This window comes from Plutella xylostella, chromosome 18, assembly GCF_932276165.1.
Source record: "Plutella xylostella chromosome 18, ilPluXylo3.1, whole genome shotgun sequence".
NCBI lineage: Eukaryota > Metazoa > Arthropoda > Insecta > Lepidoptera > Plutellidae > Plutella > Plutella xylostella.
Window position 1 is genome coordinate 1,380,691 of NC_063998.1, and position 20,132 is coordinate 1,400,822.

At 38.3% G+C, this 20,132-nt stretch overlaps 2 protein-coding genes across 2 annotated transcripts in view; both read left to right on the forward strand.

The window, feature by feature from the left end:
* The first annotated feature begins 122 nt into the window (after positions 1-122).
* Positions 123-15,397, forward strand: LOC105395344 (hypoxia up-regulated protein 1). The gene is made up of 11 exons (XM_048627367.1): positions 123-284; positions 397-713; positions 5,724-5,875; positions 6,149-6,309; positions 6,691-6,845; positions 7,978-8,106; positions 9,871-9,952; positions 10,568-10,701; positions 11,428-11,526; positions 12,336-12,447; positions 12,922-15,397. Exons 1-11 carry the CDS (start codon positions 270-272, stop codon positions 14,302-14,304), a joined length of 2,739 nt encoding a protein of 912 aa, XP_048483324.1. The 5' UTR covers positions 123-269; the 3' UTR covers positions 14,305-15,397.
* Positions 15,398-16,070: 673 nt separating this feature from the next.
* Positions 16,071-20,132, forward strand: part of LOC105387050 (interference hedgehog) — a 33,781-nt gene continuing 29,719 nt past the window's right edge. The window contains exon 1 of the mRNA XM_048627346.1: positions 16,071-16,340. The gene's annotated coding sequence lies outside the window, so the exon portion shown is untranslated. The remainder of the gene's footprint in view (positions 16,341-20,132) is intronic.

The window sequence follows — 20,132 nt, forward strand, 5'->3', positions numbered from 1 at the left end:
GACAGATGTCAAGTTCCGATAGATCTTCCTGCAAAATCTTTGTATGAGAGGATTTGTGGTATTTGTATGATGTTTTTGGTCTGTGATTTTAAAGCTGGCAATAAATACGTCATCAGCCAAAAAGAAAAAAACACGTTAACTTGACGTGGACGAAAGCAGCTGGCCCTCATTTTACTGAATAATGTACAAGAAATTTTACTCGAAATAGAGCATTTTCACTGAAGTTCTTAGATAAAAGTAGTGGCTGAATGTTGTTACCATAAAACACGATGGGTTTCGTTCACGTAAGTTGTATACTTTCACTGAAACATCCTTTCGAATTTTGACAACCTATCCGCTGAATATTCGATGTGTTAAAACTAGTGTTTTATATCTCTTCCCTCTTTATATTTGCAGAAAATGGTCAGTACGCTGAGCGTGCTGGTGCTGCCTTTACTTTTAAGTCAATTTGCGGATGGTGCGTCGGTGATATCCATTGATCTGGGTACAGAATGGATGAAAGTCGGAATAGTGTCGCCTGGCGTTCCTATGGAGATAGTTCTGAACAAGGAGTCTAAGAGGAAGACTCCGGCGGTGGTGGCGTTCAGGGACGGAGTGCGGACCTTCGGGGAGGATGCCGTGACCGTGGGCGTCAGGTTCCCTAAGAACAGTTACAAGTATCTGTTGGACCTACTCGGGAAAACTTATGATCATCCTTTGGTGCAAGATTACAAGTAAGTGTGTCACACAATTTCATCATTAGAGTTTTATTTAATATCAAGACGATGATTGTTTTAAATTTTATTTCAAGAGATGTGTAAATTTTTCAGTTGAGAAACTGATGTTAACCTATTGAGCATTTTTACTGTTAGGTATTTGAATGTGATAGTGTGTAATTGTACTTTTAAAGTAAGTTGGTGGTATGTTCACTTAACTATAAAAATATTTCAGTTACCCAATGATGCAACAATGGTTGTCTCGTAAACATAACCTATTTGTGTTCCTCCAAATAAAATTATTTATATGTGCAAATAACCTGTGAAAGTGCTCCAAATCTAGAAAGTTTCATCCAAGGATGCAGTGAGAGTGTTATCCTGAAGTGTTCTTCAAGTTTTGGACATAAATCGAAAATTTTCGCAAAATACAGTGACAGTTATCATACCCTCAAAAAAAAAAAAAAAAAACTAAGTTTTAAAATGATTTTCAATCTAAAATAACAATGAGTTTGGACAATAAGACTAAACAAAACAAGCCCCCAAACCTGGTGCAACAGGTTTTCCATCCGGGTCTATTCAACACCAACATTCAATGCAACAAATCAAATACATCTGCCTCTGATCAAAGTCAACTCAAGCCAGCAGTAGATACAAACAACCATGAGAGTACCCCACTGAAAGCTAATACAATGACCCCCAGGCAGCCCACTTGGCAACGTTATCCCTCAGCACCCAACAAAAGACCATGTCCCTCAATGTCACCTCCGTCTCCCACCTCGGCTGTGACTACTCAAAACAAGTATGATTCTTTGCCTGTCGATATGGTCACGGATTCCCAACCATCCACCAACACCCATAATAAACCACCACCTATTATATTATATGGTATTGATGATGTCAATGAACTATCTATGCTACTAGAATCTTCAATCAACCAAAGTAAGTTCAGCTTCAAGATAGTAAATAAAAATCAGCTGCGAATTAGCTTCAGCAGCATTGAAGATTACAAAAACGCCCTTAATATATTAAGGTCCAAGAATCTTATTGGTCACACATTTACTCCCAGAGAAGAAAAGTGCTTTCGCATAGTTATAAAAAAACTTCACTTTACTACACCTCATGAAGCCATCTGCAAAGAAATACAAGCCACTGGAAACCAGGTACGTGGTGAAATAATAAATGCTAGGCATGGACCAGAGAAAAAGCCAACATCGACATTCTTTGTTAACCTTGAACCTCATATAAACAATCAGAGAGTAAAAGAAATTAAATACATATTCCACCAAGCTGTTGAAATAGAGGATCCAAAGAAAGCCAAAACAGTTGTGCAATGCCACCGCTGCCAGCAGTATGGTCACAGCAAAAACAATTGTATGCGTCCGTTCCGATGTGTGAAATGTGGAGACAGCCACAAAACTACCCTGTGTCCTAAAAAAGACAGGTCCACTCCAGCCAAGTGTGCCCTGTGCTCTGGTGAGCATCCTGCCAGCTACAAAGGCTGCAGTGTTTACAAAGAAATCCACTCACGGAAATATGGTAGATCAGCGCCAAAGAAACCAACTCTCTCCGCCGAACCCGCCCCTATGCCTGCCGCAACTGCAGCCACTATTCAACCATCAATCTCGTATGCAGAAAAGCTAAAATCACTTCCAACCAACAATTCAAAACAAGATCACCTATCTCAACCAACCGATTCAACCCAGCTTGCATCAATAGAAAAAATTATAACTCAACAAGCAGAAAAAATTGATATCCTACTCCAGCACATTAGCACTCTCATGAGTCTAATAACCACTCTCGTCTCTCAACTATCAAAATAGGATCTTTACGAATAGCAACGTGGAACATAAATGGGCTGGTATCTAGCCGAAATGAATTAGAATCACTCATCAAAAGTAATAAACTAGATGTTATACTTATATCTGAATCTCATGTCACAGATAAGACAATATTCAATGTTAAAAACTTTTCAACGTACTTCACCCCCCACCCTGATGGTACATCACATGCCGGCACCGCAATATTGATAAAGACCAGCATCAAACACCATGCTCTCCAACCCTATCAAAAACACAGTATCCAAGCCACATCCATTAGAATTGAAGATACTTCGGACTACTTAAACCTATCTGCAGTTTATTGTCCACCCAAGCATAAAATTAAAGAGGAGCTATTCACTGACTTTTTTAATTCTCTGGGAAGCAGATTTATTGCTGGAGGTGATTTCAACTCAAAAAACACCTACTGGGGATCCCGTACTACCACGACTCGGGGACGCGAGCTGAAGAAGTGTGTGGACTCAAATCATCTTACACCCTTATATACTGGTGAACCAACGTACTGGCCAACTGACCCAAATAAAAAGCCTGATCTATTATATTTCTTTATATGTCGAAATATATGTCAACTTCATACTCTTGTCGAGTCATGTTTTGATGGATCCTCTGATCACACTCCTGCCATCCTAACACTGAGCTCAACTGTTATAAATGTCGGCTACAACGAGACTTTATGTAACAAGGATACAGATTGGGACAGCTTCCAAGATTACATAAATGATAATATTGACATGCACATGCCCCTTAAAACCAGTGAAGACGTTGAAACCGCATGCTCATACATCACTAACCTTATCCAAGTGGCAGCATGGAAAAGCTCACCTGAGGAGAAGCCTAATATACCTAAGCAGAATATCCCTCTTCATATTAAAAACAAAATACAAGATAAACGCAGATTGCGTAGAGTTTGGCACGCCTCAAGGCACCCAAGCGATAAAGCAGCTCTAAATAAAGCATCTCGTGAGTTAAAGAAGATTCTACAGGAAGCTAAAAATGCCACCGTCAATCACTATGTTACCTGTCTATCGGCCAATGGTAAAGGTGAACATTCACTGTGGAAAGCCACTAAAGGGCTGAATCAACCCCAAATAGCAATTCCACCAATAAGATCAGGAACTACCTCATGGGCCCGGAGCGATAGTGAAAAAGCAGAAGTATTTGCTAAACATCTCGCGTCAGTCTTCCAGCCAAACGAAGGGGAAGAAGATACACTGATAGATGAAGTGCTAAATCAAGACTTTCAACTGGACCTACCATTGAAACCTACATCCCCGAGAGAAATCCATCGTAGAATTAAAGAGCTGGAAACCCATAAAGCACCCGGGTTCGACCTAATCACACCTAGAATCCTCAAAGAACTGCCTAGAAGATGTGTTGTATTCCTCGCATGTCTATTCAATGCTATCTTTAGAACTCACCATGTACCGAGTATTTGGAAGGTATCTCAAATCATACTAGTTCACAAAAATGGGAAGCCCACCGACAGAGTCGACTCTTATCGCCCTATCAGCCTGACGCCGATACTATCAAAGTTGTGGGAAACAATTCTCCTTCATCGCCTTTCATCTACCTTGGCTAAGGAAAACATTATCCCAGAACACCAATTTGGATTCCGAAAAATGCACGCCACAATTGAACAAGTCCACAGAGTATACAACGCGGTTCGGCAATGCTTCGAGAAGAAGGAATACTGCTCTGCTGCATTCATTGACATTCAACAAGCATTTGACAGAGTTTGGCACAAAGGTCTCTTGTACAAAATCAAGACACTCTTACCTCACTCATTCTATCCTATCTTATCATCATACCTCAGTAACAGACTATTTCAAGTCAAACAAAAAGAAGCAAGATCAAGCCTCTATGAATGTAAGGCAGGTGTCCCACAGGGATCAGTCTTGGGCCCAGTTCTCTACAACATCTTCACCTCGGACATGCCCCAGACTCCGAGAGTAACTATAGCCACATATGCTGATGACGCGGCATTCCTATCCTGTGATCGTGAACCCGAAATTGCATCACTAAATCTGCAACTCCAGCTGGACCAAACAAACATTTGGCTTAAGAAATGGCGCATAAAGGCAAGTGCTCAAAAATCAAACCACATCACGTTCACACTCAACAGAAGGGACTGCCCTGGTGTCAGATTGGGCGATGCTACTTTGCCCCACTCCAACTCTGTGAAATACCTTGGATTCCACTTGGACAGACGATTAACCTGGAGCAATCACATAAAAAAAAAGAGGGATGAACTGAACTTAAAATTCAAGAACTTATACTGGCTGCTGGGTCGACGGTCTGTTCTTTCAGTTGACAACAAACTTCTCATATACAACAGCATCCTGAAACCAATATGGACTTATGGGATTCCTCTATGGGGGTCAGCTGCCAAATCTAGCATAATGTGCTTACAAAGGGCTCAAAACAATGTCCTAAAAGCCATATGTAACCCACCTTGGTTTATAAAAACAAGTGAAGTTCACGATTACCTGGGGGTACCGACAGTACAGGAAGAAATTGCTTCATATAAAATGAAATACAAGCTCCGACTGGCAAATCATCCCAACTCACTGGCTTCTAATTTGCTAGACCCATCTAACCTGACTCACAGGCTCAAGAGAGCAAATGTGCTGCATTAATAAAGGGGTACTCTGACAATGGTCAGATCTCTCTGAACGTCAATGATCTTTCCACAAATCTGATAAAAGTCTGGCGACTGATGGCAGATGCAACAAGGAAAAAAAAAAAAAAAAAAAGTTACCCAATGATTTCTTGTTTATTCAGGTTTTAAGTAATATTTACATACCTAGCTTCTTCTCATATAAATTTTACCTACAAAATTTGATGCTGTTGCTAACTATTTAAGTATTTTATGTTATGCATACAGCAAAAACATGTATGTAAAAAAAACCTTAACACTCAGGAAAGCGTAAACAATTACGTACTTGTTACATAAACAACTACCATTTCTTGCATCAGACTTTCAGTTTTCATTCATCAGTAATCACTAATCACATCAGTGTATATCAGTTAATAACATAAATAAATTATGCACTACAAGGTTGCCTCTAAAAGATCACTCTTAATGATAAGGACTATTATACATAGTTCCTAGTCTGTATGTATAATATGTATTTTGTAAGATCATTTCATTATTGGAATCAATAAAGTTTATATACTCTTCTATTTACAGGGCAAAGTTCCCCTACTACGAGATTGTGGCATCGGACCGCGGCACCCCAGTGTTCATTCATGATGAGAACACGCGCTTCACTCCCGAGGAGCTGGTGGCACAACTGCTGGCCAAGGCGAAGGAGTTTGCTGAAATCAGCCACGGAGAGAAAGGTGAGCTGTGGATAAACATTTGTTTTATTTTCTAATACTCAGAAATTAAATAAGAAACCTTAAGGGAACTATTTAGCTACCAAAAAATTAAGAAAAAAACAAAACAGTTACGGTTTTTGTTAGTTTAAATGAATGTAGAAATAACACTCATATCCCAAACTTAAAACTAGTTGCTTGTTTGATTGATATTCTATCCCATTTCTTGAAACCTAAAATCCATTATCCACAATGCAATATCCACATCAAAAACACCTTTTCTTCTCCACATTGCAGGTCAACAAATAACAGAATGCGTGATAACCGTGCCCGGCTACTTCAACCAGGCAGAACGTAAAGCCATGAAGGACGCAGCGGCCCTCGCGGGACTGAATGTGCTGCAACTCATCAATGATTACACGGCTATCGCAATCAACTATGGCATCTTTAGACGGAAGGTCAGTTGCATTTAGTCTGTAGAGGAAATTAGATAAAGTAGAATAACAATTTGAGTTTAAGGTACGAGATTTTTTGTGTTTTAATTAACAGTAATGAGCTTGTCATCATTACTTCTAAAGGTTAAATAGATTGTATCAAATCATAGCTTGTAAATAAACCTACTGCTTCTCTTTCTATCTGGGTATGTTGGTGTACTTTTTTTTTTCAAGCATAATAATGATGTTAGTACTTAGCTCCAATCCTGTGCACTGTTTCTACTCTGAAATCGTATCATTATATTTGCAGATTTTTTGCCAGCTAACTTCAGCTAGCAAATATGATTCCAACATCAACACCACAAAACACCACTATAATAACATCATCAAAACCTTAATTTCCAGGAAATAAACGAGACAGCCTGGTACGCCCTGTTCTTCGACATGGGCGCGGCGAGCACGGCGGCCGCGCTCGTCGAGTACAAGAACGTCAAGGTCAAGGACAGGGGCGTCGTGGAGACCGTGCCGCAGATGCAGGTTCTGGGGGTGGGATATGACAGGTTAGTGTTGAAGAAAACATTTATTTGAGGTACTTACAAAGGAATAGAATGTAAGTGGGGAAAATGAACAGAATAATAGAAACAGTGCACGGTACTGATTTCTACTCTTAAATGTGCTGATTTTACAGTACAGTATTCTTTTTAACCGACTTCAAAAAAAGGAGGAGGTTCTCAATTCGTCGGGATCTTTTTTTTTTATATTTTTTTTATGTATCTTCACCGATTACTCCGCCGTTTATGGACCGTTTTTGAAAATTCTTTTTTTGTTGTATTGCATTGAGCTCCCAGGTGGTCCCATTTTTTTTTCAGAATTTTAGTTCACCCCCAAGGGTGGGTAAAGGGGTAAAAACAGGGTATGAATTTCCAATTTGGGCACATATTAACCGATTATAATGAAATTAAGAACGTAAATATAGTTCTTATAACAAAAAAATATGATGGTGACCTTGAGCTGATCTGATGATGGAAACGGAAGGCAGTCAGGGGAACTCCTTAACGGTATATAGCAACTACTTCGTGTTTAGGCTTGAATGATTCGTATTGATTAGTAGGACTTTTTGGTATCATTTGCACCTTACTTTTCATTGAAAATTATTGCACATAAACTAAAAACTATAAAATAAAATAATAATTAAAAAAATAAAAAAACCGACTTCAAAAAACCACTAAAATGTAAGAAATAATTTAAGGTTTACACAAATTCTACTCGTATGTGGCAGTACAAATATACCTAAGCAGGAACTGTTCTTTTTTGAAGTTGGTGCCATATTTCTTTAGATTACTTTGTCACCGCACCAACATCAAAAAAGAACAGTTCCTGCTTAGGTATATTTGTACTGCCACATACGAGTAGAATTTGTGTAAACCTTAAATTATTTCTTATCTCAACCTTAATTTAAAAATATATATATTTACAACTATATGACTCATCATAACATTACAACCCATCACGTCCCCACTACTTGGGCACGGATCTCCTTCCAATGAAGGAGGAGTTTTAGGCGTAATTCTCCACCTACGAAATAACTCAATCCCTGTAAATCCCACAGAACCCTAGGCGCCAACGAAGGAAGGGTTTCAGGCCGCCACGCTTACCTAGCACTAAATAACTCGATCCCATTTCATTCCACAGAACCCTCGGCGGTATAGAGATGACCCTCCGTCTGCGCGAACACCTCATTAAAGGCTGGGAAGCTGCCGGCGGCGGCGACGTGCGCGCCTCCCCTAGAGCCATGGAGAAACTGCTTAGAGAGGCCGAGAGGTAAGATAACATAAGATAAAGTTGTTGAAATTTCATAAAATTCTTACCTAAATATTATACACAGACGTCTATTATACTAGACACCACAGATGCACACATTCCTATGTAAACCACGCGTGCCTTTTTGAACTGATAATGACAGCTAGACGGAACTAACAAAAGTTGAGAAATGCTCAACCTTTTGACTTGTTTTTGACATGGGCAGTAAGTACTCTTGGAGAATCTAGTATAATCATAGACCTACTACCTCTAGACTGGCAATCGCCGTGTGCACTATTCTCTTTCTCACTCAAACCATAGATGTTGCCGACAAAAAAATTAAACCTAAATATGGGGAAATTTAACTTATCATAATAACAAAAACAAAACTTGAGTATATCGTCGGTTGATAGGAAAAAGACACTAAAGGCTAATTTTTCAATAGCCAGATAAAAGTTTTGCTGGGAAATAATTTTGATGCTGTTGCGTCTCAATGTTTCTCAATGTTTGTATTACCCAGATAACATTTATCTGAATATTGAAAAATCTGCCTTAGTGAGTTTTTCCTGTCAACCGACGATATAAGAAAAAAAACTTTACTCATACTTATTTGATTTCAATATAATTGTTTAATATACACAAACTGAGTTGATTGTATGATTCATTGTCTTCGTCCAATCGAAACAATCCTCTTCAAAATGTGCCGAACACAATTTTTGTATGTTTCTTTGGTTCCCAATTTGTGCGACCGGTAATGTCTATCCATTTTCTTGATATTTTTTTTTCTGTCGGAAACCTATGAAGCAGAGATAAATGGATGAGCATGAGCATTATAATCGTGGGCCAAATATGTGATGGGGTTTTTTTTAAAGGAAACACGTATTTCGTATCAATACAATAAACTTTATATTATACAGAAGAAATCACACATAGAAGAAAAAAACGAAACGAACGTTTCCTCACAATGAGAGGCACCTCATTTGAAAGAGGAGAATGACTTCTACAAAATACAATCTTCACAAAAACCGAATTCGTGCGCCCCATTTGTAAACCCAACCCGAGTCCGTTACAATTTCTAGTGTTTTCTTTGCATACTATAATATTTGTGGGTAAAATAAATTTTCAATAACTTGCAACACCATGTGATTTGTTATGATATGGTACCTCGTAATTTTTACTTAAAACTGATACTAAAAGACCTTACAGTATTAAAATTAGTATCGTTTTATATTAAAATCGAGCCAATAGATAGTACTATGATGAATGTAAGCTTGTTAAACTTGATAGTATCTACTTACATGTGAAAATATATCTCATCCATCATTCCATCGTGTTTTCGTTCAATATGCTCTATACAACCGAACAAAATCCACCCACCCATGTCACACACTCGTTAAGTGATGATAATAGTCTAATAAACTTAATAAACACCCACAAATCACTAGCAAATCAAAAATAAATAGCATTTAGAAAATTTTGTTGTAACTGTCAGCCTTTGTTTGGCACAGATTTTTCATTTGTTTCATTGTTTGGCACAGAGAACTGAAGTAAACAGGCGCCTCAGCAAAAAGGACAAAAAACATTTACAGCTTAACGTTTCTTTCTTACGCTTAATGTAGCTAAGCGTCTCTTTTTCGCAATGTCAGAACTGTCACGATTATACCCCTGTGAGTATAATAGAGGTCTGCGATTAGGTATAAATATTCTAAATAGTATGTTATTTAAATAACTTAAAATAGTATAATCAATCCTCAACTAAGGTATGCTATGTGCTTTCTATTTCAGGCTGAAGATCGTGCTGTCTGCTAACTCTGAGTTCTACGCTCAGATTGAGAGTCTGCTGGATGATAAGGACTTTAAGTTGTTGGTGAGTTGAATAAAGGATGTTTTAAGATATCCATAGGTACATAACATACAGACTTGTTTTGTTATGTGATCGAGTCATGTCAGTCAAAAACCATATCTGAATCAATCCATATTATTCATCCTATTTAAAAGTTCTGAGACTCTTTCATTTGGGCATTAAAAAGTACTTCCCTGTTATTAAACTAAACTAACCGTAACTTTCGGCTTTTGCCTGTTTATGTGATTTCCAGTAAGCAAGTTTTTGTTGTCTGGAACCTTTCTATCTTTAAATTTTCTAAAGGAAAGGGTAGCCTATGAGTGCTATTTATTAATTACTAGCTGTGCCCGCGAGCTTCGCTTCGCCTTAAAAACTTTTCCCGTGGGAATTCCGGGATAAAAAATAGCCTATGTTCTTTCTCAGGGTCTAGACCATATGTAAGTATACCAAATTTAATTTAAATCCGTTCACTAGTTTTGGCGTGAAAGAGTAACTGACAGACAGACAGACAGACACAGTTGCTTTCGCATTTATAATATTAGTTAGGATGTCTGTGGCCACAAACACAATCCTCTGTCATCGATTTTCCTAATCCACGTTACCCTAACCTGTTTAATCAACTTCTTTTACCCTTCCCAGGTGACCCGCAAAGAGCTAGAAGACCTATGCGCAGACCTGTACCCTCGAGTAGGAGCCGTCATCACTCGCGCGGTGGCGGCGGCGGGCGGCGCGGGGGCGGGCGCCAGGCTGGTGCTAGCGGGGGGAGGGGCGAGGTAGGACCTTTGTGTACATAGATATAGGAGCTATGTTGTTACCTTGAGTATCTGCAGCGGTGGCGCTAGGTATTAACTTTGTGTACATAGATATAGGAGCTACAATATACCTGCGAGTATATGCAGCGGTGGCGCTAGGTAGGACCTCTATATACATAGATATAAGAGCTACAATGTACCCTCGTGTAGCAACCGTGATCACACGCGCGGTGGCGGCGGCGGGCGGCGCGGGGGCGGGCGCCAGGCTGGTGTTGGCGGGGGGAGGGGCGAGGTATGAGCTTTATGTACTTAGATGTAAGGTTTAATTTGCATTGACTCGAGGAGAGGGGGTTGGGAACGGTAGTAGCTCTATGAACATAGATATAGGAGCTATGTTGTTATCTTGAGTATCTGCATTGGTGGAGCTAGGTAGGACCTTTATATACTTAGATATAGGAGCCACAATGTACTCGCGAGTAGGAGCCGTGATCACTCGCGCGGTGGCGGCGGCGGGCGGCGCGGGGGCGGGTGCCAGACTGGTGCTAGCGGGGGGAGGGGCGAGGTATGACCTCTATGTACTGAACTATACAGAAAGAAAGAAAACTTTATTTGACTCAGGCAGTAATATTGATATGATTATAAACTAAGAAAAAGACGTAAACATCTCTACAAAGTCCTGCTTCATTTCAAAGAATCACCAGAGATTACCCAACTTCACTAAACCAACCCATGCCATTCCTTCACCAGGTCCCCCCCGGTGCAGGCGGCGCTGACTTCAGCCATGGGACAAGAGCCAGCTAAGAGCATCAACGCAGACGAGGCGGCGGCCATGGGGGCTGTTTACAGGTCAGTTTATCACAACGTTATCTCTAATGTGAATGTTAGTGTCAAGATATTTTAAACATATTGATGGTTTTTTTATAATTAAAAAAAGAAGTTTTATTTCTGTTTTCATATCTGTTTATTATTTTTTTAAGTTTGAAGCATGTTTAAACTTAGATGTAGTGTTACTTTTTTTTAGTTACCATTTCCTTTCTGAATTTTTAAACTCTGTTAATTTGTGATTGTTTTTATATTTTGTTATGTGCCTAATAAGTGCTGAGCATATCTGTAATTGGTACATGTTACAGAAAAGTACCCATCTAACCTACTTTGTAAGTGTATTATAACATGTACTGTTGATGTGCCATATTAAATAAATAAAATAAAAAAAACGTTATACATTTCAGTCGCATTAGTTTATATCCCATTCCACGGGGAAAGACAAACAAAACCTACCATTATTCGAATGTAATAAGGGTTCTGTCAGATGTCTTTGGAATGGGATACAATAGTATAGCAATTTGAAGAGTCATGCAATTTTTCGTAGAAGCCAGCTTTTCTGTTAAAGCTCAAGAAAAAGAATAAAAATTCGAAATGCAAATTTTGCGTATTTTTTAAAAAGATACGTAATGAAATAAAAAAAACATTAAAAAATACAAAATACACATAAAGATTTAGTAAGCATTGAAAATGCGTGCAATTGGAAACTTCATATTTTAACCTTATATTAAACATAGGAAATCAGCTTTATAATAATATGATAAGTAAAATACTCCCCGATACATCTAAAGTCTAAAGAAACACTTTCACTCATTCCACATTTCCACCCCCAGAGCGGCGTCGCTAGCTACAGGCTACAAGGTGGCTCCTCTCAACGTGAAGGACGCAGTAGTGCTGCCCGTGCAGGTCACCTTCACCAGACACGTCGATGGCGCTGACAAGCTGGTGAGTGAACGAGACTAGAGATTCATTCACTAATTCAATAGATATCATTGGTGGTGATTGGGAGTGGATTCGTTAGCGGCGCTGATAAGCTGGTGAGTAAACGAGACTAAGGATTCATTCACTCAAATTAATTCATTCACAATTAATTGGTAGATAGATATTCAGTACCCAATGATAACGGGAGAAGCTATAGTCTGGATAAGCTGGGTAGTGAACGAAACTAGGGATTCAATAATTCAATTTCAATTAAAGTAAACAAAGCATTGACGTCCTGTATTGAAGAAAAATAAACACTATAGGATAAGGAATACAGGGATAAGCGTTCCCAAGTGAATGAGTTAAAAACGTTGAAACAAATGAAAAAAAAATCTTTATGACAGTAAAGACACTATAAAAATTGCATAGCGACGCTATCTACTAATATATAGGAACATAGAAACCTGTATTTTACACATGATATACTTTTGTTCACAGATCAAGCGAACCCTCTTCGGGCCCATGAACCCCTACCCGCAGAAAAAGGTAATCACGTTTAACAAACACACCGACGATTTCCATTTCAACGTCAACTACGCCGAGTTAGACCACATCCCTTCCAATGAGCTGGCTTACATCGGCAGCACTAACCTATCTCAGGTGGTCTTATCTGGAGTAGGCTCAGCCTTAGCTAAGCACCAGGGAGAAAATGTTGAACACAAAGGAATTAAAGCCCATTTCAACATGGATGACTCTGGTATACTCAACTTGGTTAATGTTGAGTTTGTAGCCGAAAAAACTGTAACTGAAAGCGATGATGATAGCACGCTTTCAAAACTTGGTAGCACGATCAGTAAACTGTTTAGCTCGGACACAGAAGACGCGGAGAAGAAAGATGAAAATGCTGAAGATAAATCAGCAGAAGGCTCGGCCGAAAAGAATGAAACTAAAACTAATGAGACTACAACTGAAAAGCAAAACGCAACAGAACCCGAAGTGAAGCCTAAACCTAAAATAGTAACGTTGAAAGAACCAATCAAATCCGAGGAACAAGTTATCACTCTGCAACCCCTAAGCACGGATGAATTCAAAGCATCGAAGGCTAAGATCACTGAACTTAACTCGATAGACAAGAAACGCACTGAGAGAGAAACTGCTTTGAACAACCTTGAAGCGTTTGCCGTCGACACTCTCATGAAAATGGATATGGATGAATTCTCAGAGTGCGCGACACCAGAGGTCGTAGAAGAAATTAAGAAACTTTGCGCCGATGTGTCTGAGTGGCTTTACGAAGACGGCTATGATTCCGAGACAGAACTGTTTGAAAAGAAATTAGCCGAAATTCAAGAGAAGACTAACCCATTGTTCTACAAACACTGGGAACACATGGAGAGGCCCGACGCTATCAAGGCTATGAAAAATATGCTCAACCACTCACAAGAGTTCCTCAAAACTTCTAAAAACTTCACCAAAGAAGCCAACTCTGAAAAGGATATCTTCACTGACGTAGAAATCGGTTTACTCGAAAAGAAGATAACCGAATCTGAATCCTGGCTCGAGAAGTCAATTGAAGAACAAAATGCTCTTAAAAAGAGCGATGAAATTAAACTAACAGTAGAATCTATCAGGGAAAAGATGGGAGGCATAGACAGAGAAGTGAAATATTTATTGAACAAGATGAAAATATGGAGGCCTAAGAAACCAGTTAAGAAAGAAACCGAAAACAAAACAGAAGAAGTAGTCATTGAAAATGAAGAAAAGGTTGAGGAGAGTCAAGAAGAAAAGCCTGTCGAAGCTGAGACTGAGAAAGAAGAAGAAGTAACCGAACCCCCACTACAAATAGGAGACGCAGAAGTGAAGGATGAACATTCCGAGTTATAATAACTGAAGAGTAATTTATTTATTAGTCTAATTTATTGTCTGTGCTCCTTAGAAACGGATTGGTGTGGCTAGACTTATATCCGTTTAGCAACTATGATTTGATTTAACGATTTGGGTTGTAGAAACTTTGTTTAATGCTTTTTACAGTTCGTAAACTATTTCATGTCTAGTTGCTAAAAGTATAAGCTATCGAACCGAACCAAACTGTGCGTACGATGTCTCAATCTGTCCTTTAAGTTTAAATTCCAAAACTATAGGTTTATACTTTTTTATTTTTGTAATATTGGTTCTGTCTGAATTATAGCTAAATATAACTATACTTAGCGCTGTGAATTATGCTTCAAATGCTGACCAATATCTGTGGCCAAAGACTTAAACTTAACTAACTGTCAAAATATCGTATCGGATTAGCGTAAATTCTTGTAACTCTCATCAAATAGAAAAAAAACACAATATTTCGTGTTTAAAACTGCTTACAAAAATTAGTAAATGACTACAATATTGTTTTAGTTATTCTATCTCATAAAAACCAGTGTATACATATTTTTAAAATAAATTATAATAACCAGTACTTATACACCTAAATATAATATATATTTATATACCGTAGTTATATCATGATAGATATTACGCTAATCAGAAGTCACAAAAACAATATAATATAAAATGCTGCGCTTTGTATATTTATAACGAACATTTTTTCGGGATTATTAAACTACATGACTAGTTTAATTATATCGACAATGTTTTAGAATTTTAACCTTCATCTCAAATCTCTTATCCAACTTGCAAAGCAATAATAACAACATCAAATCTCTTAAAAACTTTTATTAACATTGAATTTATAAAATAACTAAAGGTATATTGCAAGTCTTCTACAAATGACTCATCCAATGAATCCCCCTGAACCACTTAATACAAGTAAAGGAAAGTTATGTATTTATGTATGTGATAATATTTAAGTTTAAAAACGGTTACTCGCTTGTTATAAAAAGGTGTGAATGTGTAATATTGTCTCAAAGTGAGGTTGCAATGATGCAGGTTATTAGCAAAAATGTAAGAAGTACCTAAATAAATTATATAAATGAATGAACACAATGTTGTTTTATTTTGTATTGTTTTATCATTGATGTGTTATCTATAAAGGGGATAACTATAACCATGTTAGTCTGTACCTTCGATAACCACATTTCAGAGCTCTCAAATCTATGAAAACATAAAATTATTTATGTTGTAGTATTTTTTGGTAAAAGCTCCAGTTTACACAAAAAGCACTTAAGAGCTTTGCACTACCTATCATAATTAAAGTACCTAGGTACCTACCTTAGATGAAACAATCTGTTTAACATACCCAGCCTGCACCCAAGATGTCCGAACAAAGATAACAAAATTTCTATGAAATCTTAAATAGGCTGTAACATTTAACAACTCATACAACGCTCGCGTCCATAATTTATGCAAGATGAACAAAGAACTCGCAAACGCAAGCTAACTCCAGGCTTTGAACTGACAGTACCTTACGTAGTTAAGGCCAAAGGGGGGTCACTCTATATGACAAAAAACTAAGTTTCGGAGTGTTGCTACTCGAGTCACAACTCTCTCGTTGTATTGAACGTGCCAATTGATGACAGCTCTGGTTAGTATTTTTTTTGTCAGTATAGAGTAACCCCGCAGGTACCTTAGGGCCTATTATCCGCGAGCTCCTAAACTGCTTTGTTTTTTGAATCCCGGAGGAAGCGGCGCCTGCGCGGGCCTTGGCGCGTCTCTGAGACAGAGCGGGACAGACTGCCACTTAACAACGGGATAGAAAGAGACGGAAGCAAAGCATACTGCGAGCGCATACACCGATCCAGTTTGCGCCGGGCCGGACTGTCGGCATACCGTGTCCGTAACCTCTCAACTGCCAGTGATGTGATCAAAACTGTTTTTGAATCGTTTCAAAGCGATATAATCGATAAACAAAGAATTAAACTATGTGGTGGAAGTGTTTGTGAGCCGTTTGTCGAGGATTCCTGCGCAGGAGTGGCGTGGAAACGGTAAGAATGAGCGAAGAATGTAACCCATTCTCTCCCGGCCCTCTAGTGAGGAATTTAAGGTGCAAGTACTCTGCACCGCACCTTGCGTGCAGTGACCTTTGCCTGCCCTAGAGGAGCGATTTCGAAAAAATCGATCCTAAAATCGATTGCCTTTTCAACTTGAACTTGGCTATTCTTTTGTTTTGACCGGTCGTCCGACCCGTCTTTGGATTAAGCATGTGTTTGTCAAGTGACATATTTGGAAACAAGTAGCGGACGGACGTTCCAAGCATTGAGACGATACGCGACTGATAAACAAAACAATGTAATTTAATTTATGAGAAGTCGTCTTAATGAAAGATAACACGGACGCGTACGTGATTTCAGACACATTTCGTTTTAAGATGCAGATGTTTTTTTTTGTTGTTTAATTTTTTATAAGAGATTATTCTTATTAATTTAATTATTTTGATCGTGTTCAGAGACCATAAAAGGCGCGCGCCGAAATTATTTGAAAAATATTTAGTTGCTGCTTATTCATGATTAGGCATATGCCACTGACAAGGTAATTTGGCGTAGGTATTTTAAAGGCTCTCTGGCCAAATTTCGACCACCGTCGCTACGGTTATCCCCATTGAGACCAGCCAACATGCAGCGCTGGTGTTGGCAAACTTAGAAAATGTATGCACAGTAGACACAAGCGCATCTCTTTACCATCAGTCTCATAATCCAATGTGACGGATGACCAACTGGAGATATCTAAGTGCAGCAGGAGACAGAACCGACTACTTTACATGCACTCAGCATGGACCTCTTCAGACATCAGATGAGCTATGATCAGCTACCTTCTAGTTCTACCTATAATTCTAACCATACTTGGAAAGTTGGTGAAAGAGAATGTAATGTATAAAAAACCTATAGGGAGCTGTGTCTCATATCGTCATATTATAACGTCCTTAATCCCACGGCGATGTGAACCTACTTCGCCTTCATGTATCATTGCCGTAAAACATCCAGTATTTAATAAATATTATTTACTAAGATCTGTAGTGAACTTATTAGGCAGGAAGACCTAGGATGGGCGTCATTCATTACTCTTAATTTATTCCTCAAAGCGGCCAGTTGCCATGTTATAATTTCAAATTGGAAAGGTCAAGGACGCTAACGACGAAAGGAATAGGTAGGTACCTACAATATCTTTTATAAATTTTACAGACCTATTTATGTAAACCGTAAACTTAACTACGAATTTCTTTTACGCCTTGTGAGTTGGACTTATTCAGGTAAAGATATAACAGGCCAATTTATTACATAATATAATATACAATATTACGGGACCGATGATTCTAATATAAGTACTGTAATAATATTTGTATTTAGCTACCTTACCAGGTTACCAGAACTACCTTATCTGTCGAAGGACCGATACCGATGTCCAATGGGGTCTAGGGTCGCGTTTTCGAGTGAGTTACCACAAAAATTTAGACCTGACGAATACTATAAAATGTATGAATCCTAATGGAAGCTCAAGTCAAGCTACATATAAAATGGATGGCGTTTTCAACACTGACGGGGGGATTTCGGAATCGATCCATGGACGCCGTCCATTTGGATTGGTTGTCAGTGGCGGGATTTAGACGAGTGGTAGGAATAGGAACGATATAGCCAACGCTAAAGCTACTTGGGTTGTGAAAAGAAAAATCTTGTTACAAAACTTTAAAATCCAAGTTCTAGCTAGGAAATTAAAGTAAAAAGAGATTTTACCTGGCACATATTTGCCAGATTACCAAGCAAAGTCAAAGTTTTCCAGATTCACTGAATAAATTTTCATTAGTTGGCAGTGTAACAGTTTTTGTAATCTCATGATAAGTTATTATGTATAGGTTCTAGACTTCGTTTTCTATGTATACTTAATTTAGGTAGGAAAAAAGTTGAATAAATGCAACAGGTTTATTGTATTTCTTGCGGGTAATGATTCTTTGGATGGGCGCAAGAATATATTATTATGTATAAATAAACTAGTACCATCAAGTAATATCATAAACCTTAAACTAGGTAACGTTGTGTACTATTCTCGGTGGCACTCTACGCTTATTATGCACTTATGTTTATGAAAATATTTACTTAACTTCCTAATAAAATTAAAACGACTCACCATTAAAACTAAAGTACGTAGTTACCCACAAAAATTTAAATGAAATGTCCCCCAAAAATTCACCGCAAAACGAATGCTTCACTTTTGCAAGCCGTAAAAGCGCTCGGGGCAAAAATTTATAACAAAAAGCGCAAAAGAAAAAGCTGCTTTATCCCGTCTGAATCCAGTTACGACCCGCTGGACCGGCGGACTTATTGCAGCTTTTTAATATCTATCGCATTTCTTTGAAAGTGATAGGTACCTAAGTACCTAGTTTCTGAAATATCTGGTAGGCAATCCATAGCTTAGTAACTTATCTTGGAGAAGAGGAGATCATCTTCATTGGAAAGCTCTACCTAAGATTCATAAATATAAACAGTATTCGAACCTGAATTGTTTTGAACGATGGTGTTGAGGTGGCAGGCTTTGCTAAAATATTAAATAGGTACTTACCTCTGTGTGTAAATAATCAACAAAAAACGCGAAAATACTTACATTAAGTTCATAATTCTCAACACGCGCGTTGCAAAATTGAGACCCTATTTTTATATGAGGATGCATAATAAGAATTATAAGAAAGAAGAATACCTACCAAGAATTGTCCAAAAATGTTATAGATATTGTTACGACTCAATAAGGCGTCCGTGGCTACTTGGCCGCCTGACCAGCCATTGTTCGCACGTGGAAAACAAGCCCAGTTTCAGTAATGAGCTAGCACTAATTACTATTGAGCTTGTAAACTGGATACCTAGCAGTATACTGATACTTAGCTGGTTTAACTTGTATACCGTCGGCGACGCATGTTGTATCGTCGTCAAGTACTAAGTTAGCTCTTTAGAGGATGTTATGTTAGATCATAATTATTACTATGTGGTTTAATATGTTGCTTAGTGCTTAAGTATGTTAAGCTTAGTGTTGAACATTCTAAATGGCACTGGTAAGAAATAAGCTGAACAAATTCAAGTCAAACTTTATTTAATTAATCATTAATTCATATAGCTTATAACGCATGGATTTTAAAATAATTAATTACTTAAGTACTTATTAATTTACTTACTTAGTTGTTATTAATAGGTAGGTTATAGGTATCTTCCATAATACAATACCTTAAAGAATGCGGCGAAAGAATCTCCCGACGCAGCCAGCAAGCGAAAATTAATGGCCGATTCTTAGAATTGTTTAATGAAGGCAGGACATTGCAGTTAAATTAAACCCTTACGACATTCAAAATAAGAACAGCGGAAATAACAAAATAGATACTAAACCCTTAGCGAGTCCACAGGTTCTTATGAATGCTTTAAGCAAGTGGCTTCTGTAATCTAGGGATTAAGTCGGTTCTAGGTAAAGACACGGGTGTTATGCTACCTCCGTTGTGGAATGCCTTAAGCCCCTAGCTAAATCTATCCATTGCATATTCTCATGACTGTAAGCCCCAAACAAGTCTGACTCGCACTTTATAAGCGCGGTTTTTATAAGGTATGTTTTCTTACGATCAATTATGATTGTTAAAAAACCCCATGTGTATTGAATTCCGGCCTTTTCGATAAAACCGTCAACTATGCATGCCATAGAACAACGCGGACTCGGGGTGTATCACTGTATCTATTAACTATACAATACTACGTCAGTGGTATCATAAAGGGAAGCGGCTGAAAATCAGCGCGGTAGTAGGTACTTAA

Coding starts and splice junctions, on each gene's coding strand:
- LOC105395344 (XM_048627367.1), top strand. Junction 5,876..6,148: donor AATCAGCCACGGAGAGAAAG/GTGAGCTGTGGA, acceptor TCCACATTGCAG/GTCAACAAATAACAGAATGC. Junction 9,953..10,567: donor ATAAGGACTTTAAGTTGTTG/GTGAGTTGAATA, acceptor TACCCTTCCCAG/GTGACCCGCAAAGAGCTAGA.